Source organism: Chanodichthys erythropterus, chromosome 24 (assembly GCF_024489055.1).
Source record: "Chanodichthys erythropterus isolate Z2021 chromosome 24, ASM2448905v1, whole genome shotgun sequence".
NCBI classification, from domain to species: Eukaryota; Metazoa; Chordata; class Actinopteri; order Cypriniformes; family Xenocyprididae; genus Chanodichthys; species Chanodichthys erythropterus.
The window spans coordinates 11,004,998-11,026,800 of record NC_090244.1 but is presented as its reverse complement, the minus strand read 5'-3'; the positions used below and the strand labels follow the sequence as shown (position 1 = coordinate 11,026,800).

The 21,803-nt window shown below is 33.6% G+C and overlaps 2 protein-coding genes across 5 annotated transcripts in view; both read left to right on the top strand.

Moving 5' to 3' along the window:
* fa2h (fatty acid 2-hydroxylase) overlaps nucleotides 1-6,359 on the top strand; it is a 35,613-nt gene extending 29,254 nt beyond the window's left edge. Inside the window, exons 3-7 of one of the 2 annotated variants that reach the window (XM_067378994.1) lie at nucleotides 1,693-1,835; nucleotides 1,969-2,069; nucleotides 2,274-2,446; nucleotides 3,267-3,519; nucleotides 4,981-6,359. In XM_067378994.1, coding sequence (XP_067235095.1) covers nucleotides 1,693-1,835; nucleotides 1,969-2,069; nucleotides 2,274-2,446; nucleotides 3,267-3,519; nucleotides 4,981-5,048 — 738 coding nt within the window. In that variant the 3' untranslated portion in view covers nucleotides 5,049-6,359. The remainder of the gene's footprint in view (nucleotides 1-1,692; nucleotides 1,836-1,968; nucleotides 2,070-2,273; nucleotides 2,447-3,266; nucleotides 3,520-4,980) is intronic. The other variant, XM_067378993.1, reaches the window with a different exon arrangement.
* A 4,840-nt stretch (nucleotides 6,360-11,199) lies between these two features.
* ano10b (anoctamin 10b) lies at nucleotides 11,200-21,781 on the top strand. 3 transcript variants are annotated; one of them, XM_067379040.1, is made up of 14 exons: nucleotides 11,200-11,266; nucleotides 11,345-11,417; nucleotides 12,544-12,752; nucleotides 13,790-13,963; nucleotides 14,150-14,290; nucleotides 15,147-15,266; nucleotides 15,697-16,335; nucleotides 17,495-17,550; nucleotides 17,752-17,826; nucleotides 17,900-18,064; nucleotides 18,139-18,330; nucleotides 18,414-18,551; nucleotides 20,679-20,795; nucleotides 21,185-21,780. In XM_067379040.1, exons 3-14 carry the CDS (start codon nucleotides 12,551-12,553, stop codon nucleotides 21,242-21,244), a joined length of 2,079 nt encoding a protein of 692 aa, XP_067235141.1. In that variant the 5' UTR covers nucleotides 11,200-11,266; nucleotides 11,345-11,417; nucleotides 12,544-12,550; the 3' UTR covers nucleotides 21,245-21,780. The 3 variants fall into 3 exon arrangements, with proteins under 3 accessions (XP_067235141.1, XP_067235140.1, XP_067235142.1); XM_067379039.1 differs by having other exon boundaries at nucleotides 12,536-12,752; nucleotides 21,185-21,779; XM_067379041.1 differs by lacking the exons at nucleotides 11,200-11,266; nucleotides 11,345-11,417; nucleotides 12,544-12,752 and adding an exon at nucleotides 12,953-13,216 and having other exon boundaries at nucleotides 21,185-21,781.
* The last annotated feature ends 22 nt before the right edge of the window (nucleotides 21,782-21,803 follow it).

The following is a 21,803-nucleotide window of genomic DNA, read 5'->3' as shown; positions in this document are numbered from 1 at the left end:
AAAACAATTATTATTATTATTAATAATACATTAAAGTTTTACACATATTATTATAATCAAATCAGTTAAAATTTGTTAATTTTGATGATATTCTCATTTCTGTCACTTTGACAAACCAGTTAATACCAAAATCTAAATTACCATCAATCAGTTTATTGTTATCTAAATGATTTATGTCTTTTGGTAATTAAAAGCTGAAATATAATCATATAAATATTAGGTTTATATATATATATATATATATAATAAATATATATATATACACACACACACACACACACATATATATACATATATATATATATATATATATATATATATATATATATATATATATATATATATATAAATATAATATAATATAAAATAAAATAAAATAATATAATATAATATAATATAATATAATATAATATAATATATAATATAATATAATATAATATAATATAATATAATATAATATAATATATAATATAATATAATATAATATAATATAATATAATATACTGAAAAATAAATTAAAGCTAAATAGAAACATAAAAAAACTAAGAAAAATTACAAAAGCACATAAAAATTACTGAAATAAATTTAAAAAATAAAAGCTAATATAAAATATTATTTTGCCAAGTAAGTAATTTGTTGATCCTGGAACACCATAGAGTACCTCAGGGATGACGTGTTTTTGTAGGCCAACCCGGAAGTTAGCAGCGCACGGGTTCCCTCGGTTGAAAGCCTATTCATTTTTCCCATAGACTTTTGGAAAATCGCAGAAAATAAGCTCTGTGTTTAACAAAGGGTTATGACACTTACACATTTTGTCTATCAAGATAATCTTTAGTTAACACAACATTTATAGATTTTGAAGCCTAAATAAAGTTGTCAGATATAAAAGGCTAACAGTAGGCTATAAACGAACTACAGCACACCATGGTCGCGGATCAACGTCGTCACCACCAAACTTCCTCAAACTTTATTTAGAAAACAACTTTATTTAAAAACCTGCTCACTGATTATGATCTGTGCTGTGTATGAATACTTATCCACTTTTTCATGAGAAATGCTTTTTAATGATGACGTCTAAAGTGCCCGCCAAAGGAAGTAGTCCCTTTTAGCAACTTATTAGCAACCGCCATTTTTAAGACACAGTAAAAGTTAAAAAAATCACAAGTGGGTTATAACTGGTGTGTTTTATGTCATAGATCAAAACGCGAAAATATTTAGAGGCTTTGTTAACCACAGAACTTATTTCAGGCGATTTAGCAAAAACCCATTAAAAAAACCCATAGACTTTATGGCGTTGGAACCGGAAGTCCTAAAATGCTAACTCGATTCCGGGTTTTGCCTACAAAAATGCGTCATCCCTAAGTTACTTTATTCCTGTTTGAAAATGTAGTCCTCCTAACCATATCACTACACCTAAACCTAACCTGACCCATAAGTTATAAAATCGGAGGGAAATTATAGATGAATAACACTGATGTAGAAGCACTTAACTCTGGTTGTATACCTAAACTTGACAAACTGAAAATTTGTCCCTCAAATCTGATTGGTTGATTGGAATGTTGTTCAAGGATCAACAACCATGTTGTACTTGGTGAAATTACATGCACCATACTATAACTGTATATAAATAATACCAAAATAACACTGTTATCAATTGAAATAATAATTGGATTTATTTCATGGTCCATACAGGATCTGGTGGACTGGCGGAAGCCACTGGCCTGGCAGGTCGGATACCTCGGAGAGAAATATGACACATGGGTCCATCAGCCAGTGGACAGACCAATCAGACTGTTCGGGAATGACTTTTTCGAGGCCAACACAAAGACTTCATGGTAAGAGAGATCAAAATACAGGATTTTTTTGCTTAGTCAAGCTAAACATTGTACATTAGTAGCAGTTTTGTGCTACGCGATGTGTGTGCCCGTTAATTAACAGATACTTGAGCGTTTCTGTGTGTGTTTGCAGGTACATGGTGCCAATTGTGTGGATGCCTTTGGTTATTTATCTGAGCTGGTACTGCTACGCGCTATTGGCACAAGAGAGGACAAGACTGTTTATCACATCGGGTGTGTGGAAAGTGTGTTTTGACAGTTGGTTAAAGTGGACTATTGAAATTAAGTGTAACCATGATTTTTAACAGTTTAGTTTTAGTTGACAATAATGATATTTATATATGCAACACTTTGAATTATCAAAATTAGGATTGTTATTTTGCCAAAAATGTCCTAATGTGTATATGTATGTTTTATACTTTTATTTATCATTTTTAGACTACTCCATTCTGGTGCACAAGTACAGCTTTCCATTCATCTTCATGCTTGGCATGTTTCTGTGGTCTTTCATCGAATACTGCATCCATCGCTTCGTCTTCCACATGCGCCCACCCGCCCACAATTATTACCTCATCACGCTGCACTTCCTGTTGCACGGTCAGCACCACAAGGTGTGTGATTTTTATTCTATACCTGAGATTCACTTAAAAAATACATCGAGTAGATGAATTGGCATCATTAGTTCCTTTCACACAGCAATCCCAGTAAATTACCGTAAAATTATCAGAATGACTCTACTCGTAAATACACTAATATGCTGTTTGTTTACATAAATATGGATTTTTATCATTAAGAAACAATTCACACATCAGCACCAAAATACTGGTAGATTCTGTGATGTCAGTTATCGGAAATGACTTCATTCGCCCTGTTTTCGCGCATGAGGAGAAGCGCTTTAGTTTCACTTCTGTTCAATTTGACATCATTTTTTTTACTTCTGAGTCACACAGAATGTGTTATTGCTCTTAAAAACATGACACACATAATGGTATCCAACTGCAGAGCCGCAGCGCTGATGAATAGAAAAGAAGGCAGGGTCTCGAGCTGCTAGACATTGAGCAACGGTCAAAGATGTCCATCTAGTGCATATTTGCATAGAAAAACTATTAAAAAGCAGCAGAGCTTACTGTAAACAGCATGGAATAATCACGTCTTTCCATAAGAACTTTATGATTGGCCAAAGCAGACTTCTTACATCACCTGACTTCTGACTTCATACATGCTCATAACGGTAATCTTCATTCTTTGTTCACACACAAGCCTGGTAATTTACTAGTAATGTTATAACTTGCCATAACCAATTTACTGGTTTTTATTTTTGAAAAGGTCCTGTTCGCATATGGTCTATTATTGAAAATTTAGCAGTAAAGACTGTATGTGTGAAAGAGGCTATTGATTAAACCAACCAAACTTTCTTTTCTTACCCCTCAGTCTCCGTTCGACGGCTCCCGTCTGGTGTTTCCTCCGAGTCTGGCTGCCATCGTCGTTGGCGCGTTTTACCTGATACTCATGCAGCTGATGTCTGAGGGTTTGGGAACCTCCCTGTTTGTTGGGGGTCTGTGTGGATATGTGGTCTACGACATGATCCACTACTACCTGCACTACGGCTCACCACGGAAAGGCTCTTACTTGTATGGGCTGAAAGCGTACCACGTCAAACACCACTTTGAACATCAGAGAGCAGGTGAGGAAAAGATATTTTGAGACACCAGGCATCTCTACAAAAATAGTGAATAAAATGGCTGTTTTTTATGCAGGTTAAGATCAGTTAAAGTGAATAAAATGTTCAAAAGTTTACATTTTTAATAATAATAATAGTAATTTACTATGACCCTTATATACAGAAAAGAGTCATGGACTTTTTTTTTTTTTTTTACTATTTACTACTATTATTATTATTTTTCTTTATTACTTTAATACTTTCTACCATCCAAGTTTTACTGACAGAGTCAACTATAAATAATCAATTTGGGCAAATCCCTAAAAAGTATAAATGTCCCAACCAGTCCTTACATCAAAACTTTGGATCAACCAATGGCTTGAGTTTAATAACTGATTGGCCATCTAGTGGAAGATGAGGAGAGTGTTTGAAAACCTGCTTGAAACAACAATATTTCTACATTTTGTTATAATGCTAGTCTCACTGAAATTACTCACTTTTAAAATAAAACAAAATGTATCACTTTGCATTTTGTGTGTGTGTGTGTATATATATATATATATATATATATATATATATATATATATATATATATATATATATATATATATATATATATATATATATATATATATATATATATATATATATATATATATATATAAAAATATATATGTAGTCTACAGTACATATATTGTTAACAAGGTATATGTAGTAATATAAATTATCTAGATATTTTGTACATTTCCTACTGAAAATATATAAAAAATGTATTTTTGTGAGTGGATATGCATTGCTAAGGACTTAAAAGGCAATTTTCTCAATATTTAGATTTTTTTTTTTGCACCCACAAAAAAAATACAAATAATAATAATTAATTATATATAATATATTAAAAAAAAAAAAAATATATATATAATATAATTTAGGTTCAGTAATTCCACTTTAATGGCAATTAATATAAAAAAAATAACAGAACATATATATATTTATATTGTGAACAAGGTATATATAGTAATATAAATAATAGTTTATATATACATAAAAACATTATGTATAATTTGCATATTATATTGATTCTTATATATCTTTGAGGAAATATTATTGTAATATTAAATTACAATAATATTTCCTCAAAGATCTATAAGAATTCAAGTAAGCCATTCAGGTTATTTGTCAAAAAAGGTTCCTCAGGGCTGTGGCATTCAATATTTAAATAGATTAACTCTTTCCCGCCAATTAATTTTTTGGCTTTTTTTTTACCATTATACGGTAGGAGGCGCTATTACGCATCTTCTGAAAGAGTATATAATTTTTTTTTTTTAAGTTGTTGGCAAGGAAAGACTTAATATTAAATATAAATATTTATTGTATAATATTTAATATATAACATTTAATATTAAAATATATTTAATTTGATTTTAATGTTTACATTTGACCTGCTTTTTGATCCGTTTTATCTCCTTGTTCTGAATTTTTCTCCAGGTTTCGGAATCACAACCACATTCTGGGACCACCCCTTCAACACAGTCATCCCAGAGCAGACGTTTTAGAAGATCACATTTTAGCCACAATGACCAAATCAAAATGCCCCCAACAAACTCCCATAAGCCTCTCCCTTCTGCATTCTCCTTCTGTCACCATGTCAGATACAGTGTCTTACCCTGCTGCTGCTACCAGCTATAGTCTTAGGTTCTTCATCATCATCAGTTTTCTGAGAAGGGGGAGTGCCTGAAACATAAAGAATCACAGAATGTCAAGCTATATAAATATTTATATACTGTGTATGAATGTACTGACGAATCAAGCGTTGGATGAAATCTGTAAATGTCTTTTATTAGAGGCACCACAATATCAAACTCAGTTTTTGCCCATCCATGTAATGTTAGGAGAGGTATAGACAGAGCCTGGTAAGTGTGGGACGGTATGTGAAGGTGCGAGTGGAAATTAATTCATAGTTGTAGTGTTAAGACGCTGAAGGCTAGCAGAAGAAGGTCCTTAAGGTGGCCACGTGAAACATTGCCATTAAGGAAATCTCAGGAAAGTCTCAGACGCTTTAATTCTTCTCAGTGTTGATGTTGCAACCGCTTACAGATCATCGCTGTCTGTCAAAACTTTGTTCCGCCCTCGTTATGACGTTTCATGCTGCTCATTTTAACCCTGTAGGCTCTGGTGATCTTGCTTTTCTGTCACGTCTCACTCACTTTGAGGTGTTTTTTTGCTAATTGACTTACTAATATCGTGATCCGGAGGACGCCACAAGCTGCTCCTCGAGTAATATGTTACATATCCAGTGAGATATTAAGTTATTGAGGATTGAAGCTGGCTTTTGGTTCTCCTGACTAACACACGGGGACGATTACGCACTTTGAACTGGTGGTGAGGGCATGAAGTGGGGTGCACGAGCCTCTCCTGTCGGTGAGGGTTGCCTGTCATAGGGTGGAGGGTCTATAGAAATCCTCTGTCGTCGTTGTAGATCTAGCCGGCGCAACCATTCCATCTGGTGTGACGATCCGTTGCATCTGACCAGGCGTCAGGAGAGCGAGAACATCCTCGGCTGATCTCTTATCCGTTCATACGGCAGATTTTGAACACTTTTGTATTGTTTCCCTGCTCGTTTTAACCCCTGCCTTTGTCTTGACACTGTTTAATGATGTTGGAATTCTGGGAAATTCCCAGAAAAAAAGCTGTTGCCACATTTAACTCATCTTCATGCAGTCATTTTGAGCGTAATTAAGGTTTCAGTGGTGGTACATTCATCAATTTCCTAATTTCTTTGTAAGAGGCCACCGTATCCTGGTTTGTTCTTGAATATATATATATATATATATATATATATATATATATTTAATCTTTCTCTCTCTCTCTATTTTATATATATATATATATATATAAAATAGAGAGAGAGAGAGAGAGAGAGAGAAAGATTAAATAAATATATATATATATATATATATATATATATATATATATATATATATATATATATATATATATATATATAATATATAATGATATATTTAAGGAAAATGATCCCGATGTGCCTTCCCTACCTTTCTGTTCCTTCCTAACCAATTAGAGTGCATAATTGGTTGAACGTTTCAGCCAAAGTCATGGAAGGACGTTTGAATAGGGTTTTTTACTTCATACCGTGATTGAATGGCACAACGAAACTAATAAAATGCAAATTGACATTGTAATGAATTTTGATTTATTTTGTAACTGTGACGCCCTCCTGAGCTTACATGGACAGATTCCATGTCAGAGGAGAATGCTTTCAGTTGAAGCAAGTCAACAGAGATGTATATTTATCTGTTTACTTGTAATCACTATGGGAGCTTTTAATTCAGACAAAAATTTTTAGCTACAGATGCCTCTAATAAATCTGTTTACTACTATGTATTTTTATTTTGGATTTTTAAATTTCTATGCAAATGCAAATGTATTTGTAAATAAACTTATGTATATTTCTGAGAAAATATTGTGGTGTTTTTACTTGGATTGTTTTTTATTAGCCATTCGATTTTTTTTAGAAGAGGAAAACATGCACAAAAAACAATGCTAAAGTTATTTTCAATGTAATATCCTGACTAAATGTGTTATATGTATATGTACACTACCATTTAAGTTTGAAGTTGGTAAGATTTGTTATGTTTTTGAACCCTTTTATGCGCAAGTTTAAAATATTCTAACTGACCCCCCAGAGTGAGTGTTTTTAACCCTCTGGTGCTCTTTGGTCATTTTATGTTTTGTTTTTTTAGACTTTTTTTTTTTTTTTTTACCTCATCAAAATGGTACGAAACTTGGTAAAGGTATTGGCACTTGCTATTTGAACACACACACACACACAAACACAAAATTATGGACATGATTTGAAAAGGTTAAATGGTCCTGAAAAAAAAGTCATACTTTTGCTCCTCATGGTCAAAAATGACCACATTGGAAATGAATGGGAGACAAATTTCATTTAGTGAAAAGTTTTGGTACTCCGGCTAAACAAAATCTTACTGAAAGCTAATTTTTTAAGATATCAAGCTCAAATTTGGAACACAACTTGTTTAGATTTATGGCATTGATTTTCTTTTAGTTTTAGAGTAAAACATGTTTTTTAAAATGTATATTTCATATAAAAATAGTATTTTTGTGCATTTTTCATAACAATCAACATAAAATTCTGTAACTTCTAAGTCAACTTTTTAAAACTTTTTCACTTCAGCAATAATTTGCCAAGTGTCATCTTTAAAAAGAGATCAAAAAGTCTGTGGTGTATTCAAAATTTATGACAGTTTAAATTGGAAATTTCATTTTCCAGTCTATGCTCAAAAAGTCAATAAATGGATTATAACTATAGCGTAAATATAATTTAGTACCATGAAATCCGTTAAAAATACAAAATATTAAATAAACATTATTGAACTAAAATATTACTAAAAACATTAATTTCACTGAAAAAAAAAATGGCCATTTTTGATCGACAGGTGAAGAGCACCAGAGGGTTACCGACCGTTATTGTTTCCATGGTGACGCATCATGCTTGTCACTTCACACAGCGCAGCCATAAAAACACTATGACAGATGTGTCGATTTATTTCGTTTTTTCCTCTTTTATTCAAAATATTCACAAACTTGCTCGCCATGTCATCAACTACTGATATTCAGATTTTCAAATATATGTAAATGAGTGTGTTTTGTCGTTTAAAAACCTTTATAAATGATCTTGATCAGATGGGCGCCGCCATCTTAGCCTGCGCCGCAGTTCAGAGGATCCTGTCAGTCGGATTTACAGCACGTGAATTCATCAGTTTCTCCCGAAATACATGTAAGTAAATAACCGGTGAACTGGGAGAAGAAAAAATTGTAAAAAAAAAAAATTGGGAAATTTGATTTTCCTACCTCCGTCTAGGAAATAACGTCCGGAACGCCACTCAAAGTGGGACATTTGACCTCTGAAGTCGGCGTACATATATTTTTTTTGACGCGATGACGTCACGTCTAATAAGATGTCGGCATTAGGCAAGTCCTGCTTCTAATGAGCAAAAACCCAAAAACAAATTTTAACATTGTCTTCTGTTTTCAAAGCGATTCTGATATTTTTATTCTGTTTTTGCCATAACCGACACAAAAACACGATAGGCTATGCTCTTTCTTTTACTGTCTGTGCTCTCCTTGTGTTGTGGCGACATCACATGGTCAACATTTATTTGAACAAAAATATAGTAAAAACAGTAATATTATGAAATATTTTTACAATGTAAAAAACATGTTTTGTATTTGAATGCATTAGTTTATTCCTGTGATAACAACGCTGAATTTTCAGCATCATTACTCCAGTCTTCAGTCAGTGTCACATGCCCAGCTTTGTTCATTCATTTTGAATAACTATATGTACAGATAGAGTTGCCAACTGTTTGCTTTTCTGATCATTTGCATGAATGTATTTACAAAGCCAAAAATCCTGTTCTTCCACCTTTATGTCTCCACCCATTCAGTGGTTTCAGTTGTGAAATAACAATGGAAACTGCCTGATCCTTCAAGCTTCTAAATGAGTGAGCACATTTCCAGGATAGCAATATCATTTATAGAGTACAAAATATGTAAATGCCATGTCACTACTGTGTCATTGTATTGAAAAGTAAGTGAATTAAAGATAGTCAAGGCAGTCACTTTTATTTATATAGCGCTTTATACAATACAGATAGTTTCAAAGCAGAGTATAATAAAAAGGAAAATAATGAACAATGATGCAAACAGAATTCAGTTCTGCCATAAAGCAGCTCTGAAAAGACAAGTGTCATTGTTCAGCAGAAGTCAGTTCAGTACTGCTTTAGTCCAGTTTAATAACTGTAAAGTTGATCAATTATGTTAAATTCAACTATAAAGCAGCTCTGCAGAAAAAGTGCTATTGTCTAGTGTTAATGAAAAATAAAATTAAATAGAAAATGACAAATTAGTTAAATTTTTGTTAAAATGTGTTAATTATATTTATACATTGTGTATATATATAGGCTATATAGATTATAAAATAATATAGTATTATTTATTATAAAAACATTTAAATTATATGTTTTATTAAATTTATTAATTTATTAATTGCATTTGTAAAATACTAAAACAAACAAAAATAAATAAAATAAAATGTGGCTGAAAAAATTAAAGGAACACTCCACTTTTTTTTGAAAATAGGCTCATTTTCCAACTCCCCTAGAATTAAACAGTTGAGTTTTACCGTTTTCGAATCCATTCAGCCGATCTCCGGGTCTGGCGGTACCACTTTTAGCATAGCTTAGCATAGTTCATTGAATCTGATTAGACCGTTAGCATCGCGCTTAAAAATGACCAAAGAGTTTTGATATTTTTCCTATTTAAAACTTGACTCTTCTGTAGTTACATCGTGTACTAAGACCGACAGAAAATAAAAAGTTGTGATTTTCTAGGCTGATATGGCTAGGAACTATACTCTCATTCAAGGGGTAATAATCAAGGAACTTTGCTGCCGTTCCATGGCTGCAGCAGTGCAATGATATTACACAGCGTCCGTGAGCCCCTGCTTGCACAGGGAACGTGCCTTGCAACCATGGAGACGTTTGTGAGAGACGCTGCGTAATATCTAATCGGTCTAATCAGATTCAATGAACTATGCTAAGCTATGCTAAAAGTGGTACCGCCAGAACCGGAGATCGGCTGAATGGATTCGAAAACGGTAAAACTCAACTGTTTAACTGTAGGGGAGTTGGAAAATTAGCCTATTTTCAAAAAAAGTGGAGTGTTCCTTTAACTAAAATTAAATAAAAAATGACCATAAATTAATTTTTTGTTACATAGTGAATATATTTTTTATAATTCTTAATTTATATAATATATATTATAAAATATATTTATAGTGTACAAATATATTTATCTATTATAATAATATATTTATGAAGTATAATATACATTTTGGATAATAAAATTAAAAAATAACATTTTTTTTATTTATTATTAAAACATTTAAATTATCAGATAAATTAATAAATTTTATAATATTAATTGTACTTGTAAAATACGAAAAATAAAATAAACTAAATGACTGAAAAATTGAACTAAAATTAAATAGAAAAAGACCACAAATTAATTTTAGTTTTTTTTACATAGTGAATTATAATATATAAATATTATATATATATATATATATATATATATATATATATATATATATATATATATATATATATATATATATATATATATATATAGTGTCAATATATATAATAAAATATTTTTTAATTCATTAATTTTATAATATTTATAAAATGCTAAAAAAAGGCTGAAAGTAAAATAGAAAATTACCACAAATTAATTATAGTTTGCTACATAGATAGTGAATTATAATGTTTATAATATATGAAAAAAATATATTGTGTGCAAATATATTTATAAGTTATAATAATAATAATAATTGTATAATGTATTAGAAATTAGAAAAATAAATTACCCCTTGTAGTTCACTGCAAATGCTCCTAAATAATACACTGTGCATTGCCCATATTGGTTATATTTTCCATCATATGACATATACTGTAATTTTAAAGTATTCTACAGACTAGCCACATGCTATTTTCAAAAACAAACATGGCAGGCAATAGGACCCAGATGTGCACAGACAACAGAAGCGCATTCACCATCAGAAAAAAATGAAAATGTTCCTCCACACCCTGAAGGCTGGGAGGAGAAACGTTCAGCTGCATTCCTGTTCTCTCCTAGTAAACCAGCGATTGGACTGGCTCTGAACTGGGTGAGTGTGGTTAACAACACATCCTTGAAGTATTTTGTACAGTCAGTATGTGAGTTTTCACACTTCAGTTTGTTTCAGACATCACATTGGAGGGGGTGTGAACATCAACAACACTCACAAGCGCTCCGAGAGAAGGTCCTGCCATTGACAGGTAGCCTGCAGAACCGTTTTCTTTCCATCTATGCCTCTGTGACATACCCTCTCTCGCTCTGTAACTTGCTTTCTTCCTGTTTATTTTTTAGTTTCACTCTCATCTGAGTTGAACATACAACTTTTTTGTCATTTTGGCATTGTAAACAAAGGCTGTAAATGGAGGATGTGACCTTATTTGACAGCACTTGGTGCATTGAGTCCTTAAGTAATGCTACTTTTCTCTCTAGTAACCTACCTGGAGCACTCTTACGTAGCTTAATACATGATGTTTGTGGACATTGTAAAAAGATGTTTTGTTTTGTTTAAGCTTGTCTGTTGTCTAGGCTTTCAGGAAGCTAGATATCTGCTAGCTCACTCTCACGTGTTTGCATTTACTGCAAGTGATTTGAATGAACTGTAGATGTATGTATTATTTCCATATACCTGTTTATTTGCCTGTTATATTTATAGCCTATATAGTTTCGACTTTAATCAGTTGTAAAAATTGTTTAATCTTTATAGACGCTCTTTATAGCCACTTTCCACGAATGGATCAAGATGGGGTTTTGTTGTTGTTGTTGTTATGAAAACTATTGGAAATGTTTTATTAACCATAAAATGATATAAAATTGACCTTACATGAAAAGTAGCTTGTGCAAATGTCGGTATACCTCCTTTAAAATTCTGATTTTGTCCTCAGAGGTCTTGACTTTTTCAACTATATCTAAAAGTCACACAACTATGTCATAATTTTTCAGATTTTTTATCAATATGCACTTTATTTGTAAAAAAAAAAAAAAAAAAAAATTTAAGTATTTTTATGACCCAGTATTGATTTTCTTTTTAATTTAATAAATTTTAAATAAAATAAATGTATTTTTGTATATTAAAATATAATATATTGTTAATATATAAATAATAAATAAATATCTTATTTTTATAATATTTAATAATATTTTAGCTTATATAGTTTTAATAATATTATTATAATAATTAATCATAATATTAAAGTTTCAGGCCCTTTTTTTGTACTCAACTCATGGAAAATGCTGACTATTATATACATTAAAATGAAAAACACAGTAAGATACTTCTAAAAGGAAAAGAAAAACAGATATACTCTCTCATGGGTTACAGTTCCACAGGGACACCATGACGTCCCAGAAGGAATCACAAGAGGGATCTTCATCCCTGACTAAAGTGACAGGGCCCAGCTCCTGGTCCCGGGTCAGTTGTCCCTGTTGCATCTCCAGCCACATAGAGCCTTTGGTTCTGATCCAGCTGGCTGAGAGCGTCCAGCCCATCACCAAACAGTGGATCATGTCCATGATATCTGCACCTGTGAAGACTGGAGGTGAGAACACTTTTTCATATTCACAATTTCACACGCACAGAAACCTGTTGTCAGCGCTGCCCTGTGCCTTAAAGGGGACCCATAATGCCCCTTTTACAATAAATAATATAAGTCTCTGGTGTCCCCAGAATGTGTCTGTGAAGTTTCAGCTCAAAATACCCCACAGATCATTTATTATAGCTTGTCAAATTTGCCCCTATTTGGGTGTGAGCAAAAACACGCCATTTTTGTTTATGTCCCTTTAAATGCAAATGAGCTGCTGCTCCCAGCCGCTTTCCAGAAGAGGGTGGAGCTTTAACAGCTCATGCTTCGGATACTCAACAACAACAAAGCTGGAGAATCTCACGCAGCCAAAATGACGGTTGTCAGTAACGGTGTTCAGCCTTACATTGTTCAAACCGGAGTCGACACTGATGGAGAGATTCAGGAAGAACTTTTAGAATGCAACTGGATGTTTCTGAACGGTTAGTGGATAAATTTATATAGTTGCTGTGGAGTTGATTCAACTCATCGACTAGCATGTGCCGTCATGTTAATCTTTTATGCAAATCCAGCATTGAATTGACCCTCGTTTGTGAAGCAGTCCGGCGTAAAATGACGGCATGGTAACAACACTCTACTACAACAACTCTTCAACAGGAAGAAGATTGTTGTAGTCCCTACCAGCCATTTATTGTAGTCCTTAAAAAGTGATGCAAAAAAAGTGTAGCAAAACTACATGATATTTCTCAGTATCGAGGTAGTAACATCACTGTTTTGGAAGCAGCTAAACTCAGACGCTGATGCCGAGCAATGTTGAGAGACACAGACTCAATCAATCAATCTCTCTCCAATAACAATGGTTTGAACCTCCACTACAAGCTCTAAAATGACGTTTTGGGATGAGAAATGAGTCCTAAACACAAGTGTTCTAAGGACAAAAAAACCTGACAACAACACTAGTTTCTAATATTTCAACGGCCCTCCGTCGATTATTCCTTTTATAATACAAAAATAAAAACTTTTAAAACTCACTAACCTTTTTTCTTGTTGTTTAGGTGCTCAACTGTTAGTTCACCCCGGAGAGGACATGAAAGGGGACATGATAGTTGTGGCAGCTCCTCGATGTACCCTTCTTAGAGTGACTGAAGATCTTGGCCTCTGCAAAACCTACCATGATGGAAACATGACGGCCTTCTCCTTTGATGACAGCGACAACTTTTGCAACATGGGTGAGGACACAGTACAGAATAAATGCATATTTCTACTATGCACTAAAAGTACGTTCTTCAGTGTGCTGAATACTTTCTAACTATTTTGTTTTGGTAACATTTTACAGTATCTGTGTTAGCATGTAAACTTTAGCATCTGGCTAATGTTATTACCAAAGATTCGTTGTTATTTTACTCTTTCTGCAGATGACATGCAGAAGTTCCTGACGCTGGCAGAGAGGCAGTACATCATCAAATATCAAATGGATTCCATGAGAGCCATGGAGGACCAGCGTATCCCAGGAGTCCCAACAGCCAAAGGGAAGTTGAAAGCCAGAGAGAGCATCTGTGAGTATGTGCACAGCAAAATCTCCAGAGTTAAATTAACTCTGCTCAGAGTACATATGGTCCCTCTCTAAATAGTGTTAAAATAACACTGAAGCAGAGTTAAAGTTAATGAGATAATTAAACAATTAATTAAGTGATGATTGTGCATTAGTGATGAACACCTGCTGTTAACAAGCAGAATCACTGAAGAAAACTGTATCAAGTACTTGGCGAGCACTAAAAAAGTATGTTCTATAAAGTATGAATGTGTGTAGTATGAATGTAGTCCAGACGTACTACATTCGCCATTTTGTCATTATCATGTGACCTACCAGCGTCAGTTGCGTCGCTTCACCGCCATTTACAAATCATTTCCCATGACCTCATGGAATAGTAAAGTGTCCATCATATGCACACTTAAGAATCTCGCCGTAAGTAGTAGGTCATCTGGGTACTTTGTGCATACTCTTTTATGAGTACTGTGAATTCTGACATACTTCTTTTGTCACATTCTGTTTTTCGCCTACTGAATAGTAGGGAAGTATGCAATTTCGGAGCCTGATTTCTGCAGCCTGTGATTGACTCGGACTGCCAAAAATCTGACTGTTATTTGATCGGACTGTATTGTTTCACATACTTTACTTTTATAAAACAGCATACATTATACAGTGTATAGTAGTAAACAGTATGCTAGTTTTCTATTCATAGCATGCAGTTCCATGAGTAGCCAATAGGCTGCACTCTCCTCTCTCTCTGAACTGCTTAGTCACTGCATGCAGCTTAGATTCACAATGCTATGCCCCCTTCATCCATTCTATCTATCCGTCTGTCCGTCCATCCGTCCATCCATCCATCCCTCTCTTTCTCTGTGCTGCAGTACAGAAGCTGGAGAAAGCAGGTGTGATCCGAAACGTCACTCCCCTACATGAGCAGAAGCTTCTGACAGCTCTGGGAAAGCAGTGGTACTCTCAGAAGAGTCTGTGGGGGCAGCCTTTAGGTACAAACAGACATTCACATGACATAAATAATTAGACATTTATTATGCATTCTTTTTCTACCCATCCAGCATTTAAATTAAACACAATTATCTTTTGTTCAGGACCATTTAATCCATTTTAATGGGCATCATGGTGACACTAATAAAATGAAGTCATTTGACTAAAGCTCATAAATGTATTATATAATTTTATACATACTAATGAAAATGCAAATATAAAAATGAAGTAATAATAATATATTATAACTTTTCATATTTTAGGTATTTTAGTATGTGTAATATTTGCTTGTATTTACATACACTGTTATGGTGCAAAGCCAGATTAACTTTTGTTAAGCTTTGGTTGGAGTTAACTTAATATTGTATTTTAATTCAAAATGAAAATAACTTTATTATTGTAACACTAATAATTCATTCTTTCTCTCTACAGACTCCATCCATTCTTATTTTGGTGGCACTATAGCCTATTATTTTAGCTTTTTGGACTTCTACACTTTGTCGTTGTTTCCTCCAGCCATTCTGGGCCTCTTCATCACCTTTTTCCTCCCAAGTGCCAACTTCTCCAGTGGAAACAAAACTGACAGCGAGTCGACACCACCAAAGGACGATGATGACCAGCCTTCAGTCAGCTCCTACATGGTGCAGGCAGTCTTCAGCATGCTGTGGTCCACAATATTCATGGAGCTGTGGAAGAGGAGGAGTGCGTCTTTATCCTATCGCTGGGGCACTTTCAATTTAGCCGAACAATTCCAAGAGCCCCGACCGGGTTTCCATGGAGAACTCGGCACCAATCCGGTCACGGGCAGACTGGAGCCGCTGTTTCCCGAATGGAAGAGGAGGCTTAGGATGGGTCTGGTGTCAGTGCCCGTGGTCGGGGTGTTTTTGGGTCTGGTGGTCATGGGGATGGCAGGTTTCTATTTCTGTGAGCGTCTAGTCTCAAACTGGCACAAAGGATCTGGATCATACTTCACAGCAATCTTGCTATACCTCCCTTCTATAGCCCATATTGTCTACACCAATGTGCTGGGGAATATATATCGTAACGTGGCCCTGCGGCTAACAGAATCAGGTAATCAGGATTAGGGAAAATAACAGGATTATATATGTTGAGAGACACAAAACTACTCAATAATTGTCAATCATCCCAATAAACCATGTTGTATATCTATATCCATTTATCTATATAAAATAAATTATAATATAAATGTGTTATACTGATGAGATCTTATTTTCATATTTAAGGCAAGGCAAGGCAATTTTATTTGTATAGCACATTTCATACACAATGGTAATTCAAAGTGCTTTACATAAAGAAGAACCAAATACATAATAATAATGTAACACATAAGAAATAGATATAAGGGTAAAAACAGAGAATTTCGCTATCTAGATGGAAGAGTTAGGAAATTTCAGGGAGTTTTTATTGTCCGTCAGAGCGGATCTAAACAGATCTATCCATCAGAGCGGATCTAAATGAATCTTCCTCACGCAGAGGGATAACTTAGCAAAATATTAAAATATGCTATCAATAGTATATCATAAATAGACTATAGAAAATATTGGACACCAGTGACTGTTGAGTAAATATTCTGCAAATAATAGAAATTATATATATATATATATATATATTCTGTACATATATAAATCTTACTTACAGCAAATATGTAAAAATATAAAAATTTAAATTTATACAATATTTGTATTATTTACAAATATTCAGTAAATAGTAAAAATCATATATATAGTGTATATATATATATATATATATATATATATATAAACATATATTATGCTATTCATAATAAATTATAATATAAATATTATATAATGATGATGTCATATTTTCTGTGACTTTGAGTAAATATTCTTGGAATTAATATAAATTAATAAAAAATATATAAGAAAATAAACAAAAATGTTATAGGAAATAAAAAACAAAACATTCTCACTTCTTTCAGAAATTATAGGGATATTTTGACTATATTGATATTTTGATATATTTTCACCAAAGTAATATGTAAAAAAAAGAATTATATATATACACGCACACATATATAATTGTTATACATAATAAATGATTATATTATAAATTATAATGTAAATATGATATACTGATGACATAATATTTTCTGTGACTTAATATTCTTTGTATTAAAATACAATAATACAAAAATATAAGAAAATTAAGTTTTAGCAAATAGAAAAAAAGTAACTCTCTCTCGTTTCAGAAAATCATAGGGAGGAATCATCTTTTGACTATCATCATACGACCAAAGTCCTCGTGGTGAGTTCTATAGTTCTCTATACCGTCCTTATCTCCTTCATTCTCTTAAATGTAAAAGTCTGTACATCATTGCAGATGTTATACCTCAAAGATCTCAAGCATATTTTAAATGCTGAGAGCTGTGTATGTCCAGACCAGAATTTTCTGTAGGACTAAATGAAAATGTCCCATTTGCCTTATCTGTCTCTCTCTCTCATTCAGTTCACCTTTTTCAATAACTTTGCTGTGCTATTCCACATTGCCTTCTTCAAGGAGGACATGCCTCTACTGCGCAAGGTGAGAATTTCCTTACTCTTCCATACGATCTTAACAACACTTCTTAACACAGTACCCTTGATTTCATCCACAGAGACTGGCCTCTCTTCTGATCGTGACCCAAGTAGTGAATCAATTCACTGAGGTGGTGGTTCCTTTCCTGGTGGACCGTTTCCTCACATCTGGAGACAGGAACCTGAAGGAAGATGATCCAGAGGTGGACCGTCTCCAGGCTCAGGGCAGCCTGCCAGCTTTCCCAGTGAGTAGCAATCAAATTAGCTCAAATATGAAGAATTGTATTTTCCTTAAATTCTCAATCTTGTTCCTCTTAAGGGGCTGTTTGCGGAGTACATCGAGCTGCTTGTTCAGTTTGGCTACTTGAGTCTTTTCTCTTGCGTCTATCCTCTCACTGCCCCTCTGTTACTGCTCAACAACCTCACAGAGATCCGCACAGATGCCTACAAGCTCTGCAAGCTCTTCAACAAGCCCTTTTCTGCCCCTGTGGCCAACATGGGAGTATGGCAGGTCAGAAGTCAGTACTTCATGTGAGGATGTTTTAAATGATACTGCGACTCCTAACATGTGTAAAACTTTGTCTTGTTTTACAGCCGGCGTTTGAGGTGCTGAGCTTCATCTCGGTCATGTCTAACTGCTGGCTGTTGCTTCTGTCCCCACGTGTGAGGGAATTCACACAGGAAGCCGGCCTCAGCACCAACAAAGTTCTAGTCATTGCCGTCATTGTGGAGGTTAGAGAAGATTTTGGTACAACCTCGGAAAGAGTCAAAGGAATAATTACTCCAAAAATGAAAATAGTGACCTCAAGCTCCAAAAAGGACAAAAATGTTCAAATTTCGTTGATAATGTCAGAATTTGCTTTTTGTGTACCACATACGGGTTTGGAATAGTGTTGTCAAAAATATCAATATTTCAATATGTATCGATACTGAAATATCTGAAACGGTTCCAATGCGCCTTTTCTGCAGTATCGATAAACCGATACCCTGATACCAGCTGCGCATTCTCGCTCTTTCTTCTCTTCTGATCTATATAAGTGCCGCTCACATAAAGCCACTCAAACAGCTCGCAAGAACCAGATTGACTTCTTTTTCATGGCCTGTTGCGATTAAATGGTCAAATACATACAAAATTATGTCAAAATGTCCCTCTTGCCAAGTAAATACGAATACATTATCTGTATGATGGTAGCCTATGGCAGTTTTCCCCGTGGTATCGAAAATAGTATCGAATATCGATATTTTTCAAGGTATCGTATCGAAGTGGAAATTCCAGTTTTGTGACAGCTCTAGTTTGGAATGACACAAGTGACCAAATTTTCATTTTTGGGTGAACTATACCTTTAAATGAATTTGACAAAGGGTATGTTCAAGTCATGCTGGAAAGAACACATTTATAAGTTAAACCCACGCAGAAGGTGACATTCTCAGGAACTTGTGCAACGTTCCCTAAAAGTTCTCTAAAGGTTATGAAAATTCCAAACCTTTACAGAACATTCGGGACGTTCCTAAAACGTCCTCTTTTGGTAATGAAAGTGCTGCAGTTCAAGGTTCCTTATATGACTTTAGGGGGACATTCCATTTTGGTTATTTTATGGTCAAAAAAGAACGTTACAAAGAGGACATTTGGGAAGTTAACAGAACGTTCCCACATGGTCCTCTGTTGGTCATTTAATAATGTTCCCGATATGAGTTTAGGGGGACATTCTATTTTGGTTATTTTATGGTCATACAAGAATGTTACAGAGGACATTTGGGAAATTAACAGAACGTCCTATAGTAATACTCCCCTAAACATTCCCAGAATGTCCTGAATGTTCCCTGAAGGTCCACCAAATAACGTCCCCCAAACCTTAAAAGAACTTCACATCGTGACCGTCTCTGAATGTACTGGGAACGTTACTAGACAACGTTCTTACCAGTGGGGACTTTCTGAGAATGTTCTGGGAATGTAAAATTTCTATCGAGGAATGCACATGGATGCAAACGCAAAGTCAAACTCATAATTATGAGTGAGAAACTTTGAGCCCAGATTTTTTAAGTTGGAGGTGTGTCTGTGAGAAAACATGGTAGATATGGATGCAGCTTCTATAGTTGACAGTAAATGTGTTTAAATGAATTAAATTGCTATTATTTTTTTATAAGTTGCATGTACATAATACTAAAGTATTGTACAATTATGATATTATATATATATATATATATATATATATATATATATTAGGGCTGTCAAACGATTAATCGCGATTAATCGTATACAAAATAAAAGTTTGAGTTTGCCTAATATATGTGGGTGTACTTTGTGTAATTATTATGTATATATAAATACACACAAATAAATGTATATATTTAAGAGAAATATGTTATTTATGTACAAAATATTTTTATTTATATATAATATAAATTATATAAAAATATAAATAAATACATATACTTGTAAATATTTCTCAAATATATACATGAATGTGTTTGTATTTATATATGCATAATAATTACACACAGTACACCCACATATATTAGGCAAACTCAAACTTTTATTTTGTATGCGATTAATCGCGATTAATCGTTTGACAGCCCTAATATCTATATATATATTCAGTTTACAGCACCTTCATAAATTGAATAAAAGCAAAAACACATCTGATGGTGCAAGACAAAAAAGATGTATCAACATCTTGCTCTGATCAAAGTGATTTGAAAGCACATGATGTCATAATTACGACTTCGCAACTTGTAAATACAAACTTCCCAGAAGGACTTGAACGCTCCATAAGCAAGCTAGCATTTATCTGAAGTGAATTAGCTGGCTGCTGTTTGCACCAAATCTCTTTATGAATGAATTTTGTTTATGTCCTCTAGCACGTCCTGATCATGGTGAAGATGATTTTGGCCTTCATGATCCCTGATGAACCGGATTGGCTCCGAATCAAGAGAGAGCAAATCGAGTATCACTCCATGCAAGCGCTTAAGAAACAGGTACCACTTTTGTTTACTGTTAGCATTTTAGCATTCTGCTACTTTGTTTAACAATATATATTACATTTAAAGTCTTTATCTATATACAAAGGTGAGAAAAAGTTACATTCACCATTATGCTAGTTTTAGCTGTTAGTATGTAGTTAGCAATAAAGAAATGGTCTGTCATTTTCAGTAATCTGTTTCCCAATTTTAGTTAATAAAGCTGACAGAACGGTAATAATGCTATCTGTCTTTATTACTTTATGACTTGTTTCTCATGGCGCATGAAGACTAAAGGCCTTGTGTGATTTACCAGCCAGTTATTTTAAAATCGAATTTATGTTATGGACTGTTTACATAACCAAAAAAAAAAAAAAAAAAAAATCGTGAATTTTTCCCCCCAACAGAGGATCAAGAGCTCTCGTGTGGATGATAAACTCTCTTCAAAGGCCAAAATGGGAGAGTGATTAAGTGATCACTATTTCTATGGAGACAATCACAAAAAGGGAGGTACCATAAAGTCATATCACTTATCACGCCACTGTATATTTAGCCTGCTGATGTACCATATGGTACAGTTTTCCAAAGATAGCTTCTACAGTTTACAGGCTGTTTAAGCCCCAGTTAATAATTATTTGCATCTGTGGTACCTTTTGAAAAATACTGAAAACAGATTGAGGTCAAGGAAGATACAATTATGATAGTGGGTTAACATAGACCCCTATTGTGCTGTATTAATGATTTTTAAAATAGTTCTCCACAATCACTATGGTATAGTTTGTTGCTGTTGTTTTGTTTGTATATTTGTTTTTTCAATTTTTTTTTGTAAATATATTGTGACAATTTTAACTGTTTTTATCAGTTCCTTTGTATTTTACATTTAAAATATATAAATAACCATGCAATGCTTGCTTCACTGAATATGTCATGCAAATGTATAGTGATATAAGTGGCCTTGAGGAAACTCGTAAATATTCAAACAGCTTTAAACTGAGAAAAACATGTCATGTAATAAATGGCTTAAAC

Excerpts from the sequence above, each read along its gene's own strand:
- ano10b (XM_067379040.1), top strand. The coding sequence starts at position 12,551 with ATGACGTCCCAGAAGGAATCACAAGAGGGATCTTCATCCCTGACTAAA. Across the intron at positions 16,336-17,494 it reads CCTGCGGCTAACAGAATCAG|AAAATCATAGGGAGGAATCA; the intron begins GTAATCAGGATT and ends CTCTCGTTTCAG. Across the intron at positions 18,552-20,678 it reads TCATTGCCGTCATTGTGGAG|CACGTCCTGATCATGGTGAA; the intron begins GTTAGAGAAGAT and ends TATGTCCTCTAG.